The sequence below is a fragment of the Nylanderia fulva genome, unplaced genomic scaffold (genome assembly GCF_048542155.1).
Source record: "Nylanderia fulva isolate GAGA-0341 unplaced genomic scaffold, ASM4854215v1 Scaffold116, whole genome shotgun sequence".
Lineage (NCBI taxonomy): Eukaryota > Metazoa > Arthropoda > Insecta > Hymenoptera > Formicidae > Nylanderia > Nylanderia fulva.
This window is the reverse complement of record NW_028189365.1, coordinates 253591-262228: the sequence shown is the minus strand read 5'-3', so window position 1 is coordinate 262228 and position 8638 is coordinate 253591. Positions and strand designations below refer to the sequence as shown.

At 39.5% G+C, this 8638-nt stretch overlaps 1 protein-coding gene and 1 pseudogene across 3 annotated transcripts; one reads left to right on the top strand and one right to left on the bottom strand.

Annotated features, from left to right (window-relative positions):
* Window positions 1–201: 201 nt before the first annotated feature.
* Window positions 202–817, bottom strand: LOC146724803 (uncharacterized; annotated as a pseudogene).
* Window positions 818–3879: 3062 nt separating this feature from the next.
* On the top strand, window positions 3880–8534 carry LOC146724802 (uncharacterized). Of its 3 annotated transcripts, none has more exons than XM_085489483.1 (5): window positions 3880–4395; window positions 4455–4985; window positions 5086–5195; window positions 5548–5783; window positions 5989–8534. In XM_085489483.1, exons 3-5 carry the CDS (start codon window positions 5135–5137, stop codon window positions 6073–6075), a joined length of 384 nt encoding a protein of 127 aa, XP_085345609.1. In that variant the 5' UTR covers window positions 3880–4395; window positions 4455–4985; window positions 5086–5134; the 3' UTR covers window positions 6076–8534. The 3 variants fall into 3 exon arrangements, with proteins under 3 accessions (XP_085345609.1, XP_085345607.1, XP_085345602.1); XM_085489481.1 differs by having other exon boundaries at window positions 3880–4400; XM_085489476.1 differs by having other exon boundaries at window positions 3880–4985; window positions 5115–5195.
* The last annotated feature ends 104 nt before the right edge of the window (window positions 8535–8638 follow it).

The window sequence follows — 8638 nt, the reverse complement described above, 5'->3', positions numbered from 1 at the left end:
TGGTTGATCGCGTGGTTAGAACTAGATAGGAATGCTTGGTTCTTAGGCAGAAGACCCTAGATCTGGTGATTTTAACTATTAATACAAGAAAAGGCAAAAATAATCGAGTTAGAGCGAATAATAAAACGTAATAATCATTAATAGACTTATTTCTACGGGAATATGAATAGCGCGTAATTATTATACCAAAAACAAAAAAAATTAAAATAGACAGAACGTCACATCTTCCCCCTTATTTGAGAACAAATTACGATGCTTTCGTAGTAATTTGGTCTAGATCGTTCAAGCGATCTCTTATACGTTGATAATAATTTGGGGTATTTCTCAATGTTTCTGCTTCGATATTGGATGAGGCATTTGCATTTGACAACCCGTTGATTGCTGTTCCTTCTAGTGAGGCTGAAGATCCTGCGGGAGCGGACGCCAATGATGTGTTATCTTCAGTTCCGTTATTCCTATCATTCTTATCAACAGGTCCTCGTGCAAGGTGGAGTAGCAGGTTGATGAGGGAGCTCCACATAGCTCCGAGCAAATACATGCTCCTTCCGTAGGTGGTGTAAAGAGCGTATCCGTGGATAGCCGTATCGATAATGATCTTTATTATTCGAACGACTACTAGTATGCCAAATATTCCAGCGGTTGCAGATCCGAAGGAGACAACTCCGTTCCATAATCAGGAAGTTGCGCTTTCCGCTATTTCATTGAGGGAGGCTTCGTCTAGTAAATTATACATGGAGACCGCGGAATTATTGATAAAGTGACCGGTAATTCCTCTGGCTATTGAATTAAGAAGAACCAGCTTTTCAGCGGAAAACATAATATAATCTCTCAATTTTTCAATATTCTTCTCAGAATATATACCACTGGTAGCGAGAAGCCCAGGTGTCAGATAGTCCCAAGATAGTACGGTCATAGGCTTGAGTTGTTGCGGAAGAGCCTGCCTTACTTGGCGTTCTGGTGCGAATTGAACCCAGGTATCTTCGATGCGGTAAATAGTCGGCAATTCATAACTGCATTCTCTTTAATTGCCGAACTTGGTAATTATCCGGGATTTAAAAGTAAAGAATAAGGAGGAGTTACAAACAGTAATGGGTAATTCTGTGTAGCATTCCGTTGTTTTCCTCACCGTGACGTCCACTGGTATGCATTTGATGACATAAGTGACTCCTCCGGTGGTGACTGCCATGTATCCTGGTCCTTTCATCTGGCGGTATGCGAATTCATCAGGTTGCAGAGTTGCGAAAGACAGAGCGTTTGTTATAACTTGTCTTTTTAATTCACACTTTTGTTACATTACGTTGTGATATAACGATGTTATTTGCTGGCGAATGTGTTTTTTCACGTATACGAATTTGGAATTCATATACGCGAAAATATCCAAGTTATCCATGGGGATAATCCCTCTGATGGCGAAAGTATCTCCTTTTCGGGTTTCGAGGATGAAAAGTTTAGGATGTTCTGTTTAAAGTATATCCGCAGAGAGGTTTTTCCTTCGTTTTCGTGAGTGCGAAGGTGACATCTTAAGTAGTTAAGCTGTAGATGGTTGAGGACGGGTGATTCGTTGTGTCGTCCGTTTGGTTGCATGGCCCTAGTAGAGAACGTCGTACTTGTGAAAATTGCAGGCGGATGAAGTTTCCAATAAGTGTATCCATCGTCTACATCAAAACAGAATCTTTCTTTTAGAGTACAGACGGCTCCAGATTTCAGTATTATTTTTCCGGAATTTAGTTGTACAGGTACATGTGATGATTTCAAGGAGACCTTGACGACGGCTTGGACCACGACATCGTCCCAAGTTTCGTAAGGGTCGGAATATTGAGTGCCCTTACAAGTTCCGTCGTTGCTGATTTGTCCAGCCAGGGTGAAGCTATGGAAGGTAGTCTGATTGATCCTTAGACCTTGGATAACGTTACCGGATCCCAGTGAAAATGTTCCATCATGAAACATCCTTAAACAAAGTATATCCGGTTTCATGGATATAATCAACTCTTCCGTTGTGGACTGCTGATATGTGAGAATGCATCCCACAATGACAAATAGTCCTTGAGATTTCCACCTTGCATTGGATGACTTCAGCATGATTATAGTCCGAAAGTTGCAGTAGTTGAATATACAGTCGCTTGAAATGGGTTTCCGTACGTTGAGATTGCACTCTCCAATATCGAGCAATGACACTAAGGTAATATTTAGGTGTTGCCCGCTACAATCAAATCCGATAAGAGCGAAAATTGAGCTTGCAAGCAATGCGGGTTAATATATTTGTAATTTTTAAATATATGTTTATACTGTGTGTATTTATTATAATTTTTATACAAAGCCTTTTCCTTTTTTTCAATATTATAAATATTATACTAAACTATCGGGATCATTAACATATATAGGTAAACATACACACATACACACACACACACACACACACACACACACACACACACACACATATATATATATATATATATATATATATATATACGTACATATATACGGATGTATATACATACATATATAATCTGTAGCTGAAAATAATAGTAAATTCGATAGATTTATCTATAAAATAATAAAATTTATTAACAAGGAGTAAATGTAAAAGGAACTCTATAGAGGTCGGTGCTGTATGTCATAGTCATTGTCTCAGCGCTAGGATTACTTGTGTAAGGGAGGGGTAAGGATTCTTTCTCTGAGAGTTGTCCGTCGTTATTATTACTGTTCTGGCTAGCGTCGAGTGCAGTGCTATCATTTTCTTAGTGAAAGAAGAAAACATGTAGAGGTACCAAGAGAAGGCCGGAGTTCTAAATATCTTTTATTATCCGCCGACTCATGAACGTGAAGGGAAAAAGAAGAGGGTCATCGTGAAAAGTACATTTGTCATACACAGTAAGTGTAAAATTTTCGTTTAACATCCTTATGAAAAATTAATTTGAGACGGTTTATGTGGTCCGTAAGATTTAAATGTTGTTTACTAAGACTAATTACTTTGCGTTTATCTGATTGTAAAACCATAGTAAAAGTAAACAATTTCATGAATATTTTATATAAATTGTCAAAAGCCGAAGATCGCAAAAAATGGAGACCAAAAAGGTGTGGGAGAATCGGGAAGAGTTCTTTCGATTTGGAGGAGCTCTTTGAGCCGAAGCTCCCGAATAATTCCTTCGAAGAGGTGGATGAGCCCTGGGTATCCATGCTGGGCAAATGTGGAAATTTATGGGAGTTGAACCTCTCGTTTGCTCACATCACCCTTCAAATATTGATGCTGGATGTAAGTAAAATTATTTCCATAACGGATATATGGATTAATGTATATATATGTTTATAAAATTTTGTTTATTCCAGGTGAAGACCATTTCGGATGTGGACATCCGAGGATTTATTAACATGAGAAGAGAAAGCGAGATGCGTTAGAAGAGAATGGATTCAAGGAAGACGACGGACACCTTGTGGGAGGCCCAAGATGAAGACATCTTTAACCAATCGTCAGACCGATTGTCAGACGGGTCGTCTGGCCATTTATCCGCTATCGGCAACTGCTATTGTTTTACAGATGTGTCCACTCTGTAGATAAGAGAGGTTGGGATGTAAAGGTAGGTTTTTCTTGTTTAACTAGAATATGTATACATATATTAATGGAGGAGATGGAAGCGGATTAAATAATTTATTACGACACGTGCACGAGAATCGGTTTGACAAGACTTTATTGCGCCACGTTCGAAAAGGAAGTGGCGGGATAAGAGAGTCGATATTCCTTGCGCGCCTCTTAATACATTTATCTAGATGGCACACTAACAGAGATCGCGTCATTGCTTATCATGCGTGTTGAGCTTTAGTCTCTAGTTCATGAGTGTAATCCCATGTAAATATATAATTCTATCACTCCCACTTGAACTCGAGCTAAATGTAAATACATACAGTTATTTCTTAACCTAAATATATCAGTCGACTGGCAATAAACCCATTTCTTTATTACAATGTTTTAACTTCTCGCTAAATACACCTTTCGTTAAACAATACGCGGTCATTTCGCGTGAATTTAAGTAAACTAGTTTAAATATTCGTTCTTTCATCTTTTGTCTAATGAAATGATGACGAGTGTCTATGTGCTTTAATCGGGCACGATACGCATTGTTCTCACTTAGTTTTATTGCACTTTGGTTGTCGCTGTATATTGTAGTCGGCTCAGCTATCGCCAAGGGATTCAGTTCCCTCAGTAACGAGTGGAGCCAGATCGCTTCTTGACAGGCCGCTCCGACGGCCAAATATTCTGCTTCTGTTGTCGACAATGCGACTGTAGATTGTCTCTTGCTGCACCATGAGATTGCTCCTCCTTGCAGTATGAATGTGTAGCCTGTGATGGAACGTCTCGTGTCGACGTCTCCAGCTCAATCTGCGTCGCTGTATCCAGTGAGGTTAGTATTCCCCGTTAATGAGTATAGGAGTCTATAATCCTTTGTTCCTTTCAGGTATCTGAAGACCCTCTTGAGTGCAGTCCAGTGTGCTTTGCCAGGATTGGCAATGAACCTCCCTAGTGAGGTTAGTGCACTTGCTATGTCAGGGCGAGTGCCTTGATAGACAATCATTAGTGCCCCAGTGCCTCTCGGTAGGGTATATGCTGCATTTCTTTCTTGTCTTTTGCTGTCTTCGGTGACATATGCTTGTCCAATCTTTGGTTAGGATCAAGCGGTGTCAGAGCATGGTTGCACTCGGTCATGTTGAATCTCTTTAGAATCTCATCGATGTATTCAGTTTGGTCTATTGCGATGAGTTCTTTCGTTCTGTCTCTTGTGATCTTTATGCCAAGAAATCTGGATGCCTTTCCCAGATCCTTCATTTGAAACTTTTTCTTTAAATCTTCTTTGTTGAGATTTTCAGGTCCTTGTCATTGGTTATTAGTTAGCAGATCGTCAACGTATGTTGCTATTATGGCCATTCTGTTTTGCACTCTTTTGATGTATACTCCTTGGTCGACTTTGGAACGCGCGAAGCCCATGTTGGTGAGTACGTCGTCAAGCTTTTTATTCCATGCAAAACTACCTTGTTTTAGGCCGTATATAGCTTTTCTTAATCTGCATACCTTTTCTTCTTGTCCTTTAGTTATAAAGCCTTTGGGTTGTCTCATGTAGATTTCTTCGTCGAGGTCTCCATGCAGGAAAGCCGTCATTACGTCGAGGTGATCCAGATCGAGATTATATCTAGCAGCCAAGGTAAGTAGACATCTAATCGTATTATAGCGCACCACAGAAGCATATGTTTCTTGAAAGTCTATGCCCTCCTGTTGCACACAACCCTTTACTACTAGGCGTGCTTTATATCTTTGAACTGTCCCATCATTGCTCCGCTTTGTTTTATATATCCACATGCAATTCAACGCTTTTCTTCCTGACGGTAAATTGCATAGGTCCCAGGTTTTGTTCTTTCTCAAAGAATCGTGTTCTTCTTTCATGGCCTTTTGTCATTCGTATGTCTCTTCGCTGGAAATAGCTTTTTTTACTGTGGTGGGATCACTTGACGATATCTTCATTGCATTGTATAACACATAGTCTTTCATGTTCCTAGGTTTTGCTGGTTTGGATGATCTCCGCAATGCCTGTGCTCCTGTGTCACTACTTCTAGTTTCTTGCAATGATGGTGGATCTTCTGCTTTGATGTCAGTGGGGGGTTCGATCAGCTCAACATCTGTATCTGTGTCTTCAAAATTAAAGCTCTCATCATCCTGGGAATCCTCTTCGGCGTCGCTCTCTTGGCTGGCCATTGTCTCATTGTCTGATGAGTCTGCATCCCCCACTTCATCGGTGATATCTCTAAAACTTTTATTCAACTGAAGTGGTTGAGTCGTAATTTCCTTTCCTTTTATGTTTTCAAAGAAAATTACATCTCTGCTTTTAAGAACTTTATCAGTCTTTATGTCAAATAGGCGATAACCTTTAGAGTTTTCTAAATATCCAACGAATATACACTCACGTGATTTTTGATCCCATTTTTGTCTCTTTTCTGTAGGTATGTGGGCCATCGCCTTGCAGCCAAACGTTTGTAGATGCTCGAGGTTTGGTTTCTTCGAGGTCCGCATCTCTTCCGGCGTTTTGAATTAAAGGCTCTTCGATGGAGATCGGTTCACAAGATAGACAGCTGTAGACGATGCTTCCGCCCAAAATCTCTTCTCCAGATTGGCTTCTGCAAGAAGACATCGTGCTTTCTCGACTATGGTGCGATTTGCTCGCTCTGCAACTCCATTTTGCTCTGGAGTGTATGGGATCGTCGTTTGGTGACGTATCCCGTGGTTCCTCAGATAAGTAGCAAAGTCTTTATTTATGTACTCTTTCCCATTGTCTGACCGAACACTTTTTAGCTTGTGTCCTGTCTCTGTTTCAGATGCTGCATAGAATTCTTTAAAGCATTCCAGTGCTTGTTCCTTTGATTTTAGGAAGTATATGAATATTTTCTTTGAGTAGTCATCAATGATTGTCATGAAGTACTTGGATCCTCCAATTGACCTCGTCTCCATTGGCCCGCATAGGTCTGTGTGCACCAGTTCCAGTGGATTCTTCGCTCTCCTTCTGGATGCTTTAAATGGCTGTCTTTGTTGTTTTCCTTTTAGGCACGTAGCACATGGCTCATCTGAGGGATCGTCATATTTTAAATCTTCTGCATGTTTATCACGTAATAGTTTTATGCTGTTTCTATTTAGATGGCCAAGTCTTTTGTGCCATAGCTCACTGTCTGCGTATTCTTTGCAGGTGAGTGCTCTCTTTGTCGAAGGTTGATTCAAACAGTAGACTTCATCCGTCAATTTGGCTGTGGCCATAAGTGACATGTCTTTGTCATAGATTTTGCAGCCTTTCTTGTTGAATTTCACGGTTAGGTCTTTCTTTGTCATCCGACTGACTGATAAAAGATTAGCAGCAATTTTTGGTACGTAGAGAACATCCTTTGCAGTGATTGTCTGGATTCTATCTTCATCCTTAACTTTTATTTTCACGTCTCCTATTCCCTCGACCTTGAGCTTTGTGTTATCTGCGGTCACGATTTTTGAGCTTCTGTACGGTTTGATCTGTTCAAAAATCCTTTTGTTCCTTGACATGTGGGTTGAAGCTCCCGAGTCAATGTACCATAGATCTTCTTCTACTCGTTTTCTACTTAACAGGAGAGGCATACCGCCAACGACAAGAACTACCCCCTCCATATTTCATCATTCATCAGGAAAGGCATACCGCCAATGACAAGACCACCATGGTCCACCACCTCCCCCCTCTGTTTTCTTCGAACATCAAATAATAAGTAATTTTAATTCATCGTAGGAAATGGAGATCCAGCATCCAGATATGGACTACCTTACTCGCAGCCGCCTGAAGGTAACCATAGTAAAAGCGGAATCGCCACTCTTTTTCTGGGTGCAATTAAAAAACAGGGCCAAAAACCTACTGGAGATGGAGGAAGAGCTCCAGCTAAGGATGAAAGGGAGGACCAACTTATTACGCATGTGGCCAAACGAGATGCGGGAGGAAATAGAAGTCGTGATCAAGGATCACCAAATGTGGCGACGAGGGTATATTCGGAGGGTTGACGCAGCGAACCGGACAATCCAAATTATACTTGGAGATTGGGGAAGAATAGTATAGCGCCGCTTCTCCGACATCTATCGGTTGGAAGACCGATATAAAAAACTAGAATGGCAGGCCATAATGTGCGGATTGGCTTACACCAAAGCTCCGGGAAATAAAACTATCTGGCCAAGAAGTACAAGAAACCACTGTCGGCTTCTTCTACAAGGCCACAAAGGATGGATAAACATAGTCCTTCCTTTGAGGAAAGGAGTGGCATTGGTGAAACTCCATATGGAAACTACCAATCGGTTTGACAGAGTCTACAACTTTAGGGACGCACTAGTCCGGATAGGCCACGCCGAACCGTGCACTAAAATCACCGCTGTCGTTGAACCCGCGGTTTAATATAAAAAAGGAGGGAAGGGCCTTTTTATTACATAAATATTACTTACAGAATTAAGTCCTAGAATAAATAACTATATAAAAATAAACATACTTAATAATAATATTACTCATATATTTAAAATAAGTTTTAAAGATAGTTATTTCCTCTTTATATTATTAATCTTTAAGAAAAATGATAATAAAATAAATGCAATAAAATTATTTTTAGACATATGTAACACTAAACTTTACAACTAGGATAAAATAAGTATTAAATCTATAATAAGTATTTGCCTTCACAACAATAATTCTATTACAGTTTGATAGATAGAGCCGTATTATTGTCACATCCTCAATATCATAATAAAAACTTGAAATATGTAATAAACACTTTATTAGAAAATAGATATCTTTTGTCTTTTATCTTTAAGCATGTTGAGGTCAGAATAAAAAAATTAATGTTTACGAAATTATGTCAGAGTAATACTGTTGATAACCAACTTAATAAAAAACTAGATGTGAAATTTATAGCAGTTCCTTATATTAAATATTTAACTGAACATATTTGCAAGTTCTTTCGAAATACAGATTTTGCAGCGGGATATAAATGCTTATATAGGCTTGATAATATTATTAAGATTCATAAGGATACCACTCCAAAAGAATATAATAACAATGTTATATATAAGATTGAATGCAAAGAGTGCTCAGCATCATATGTT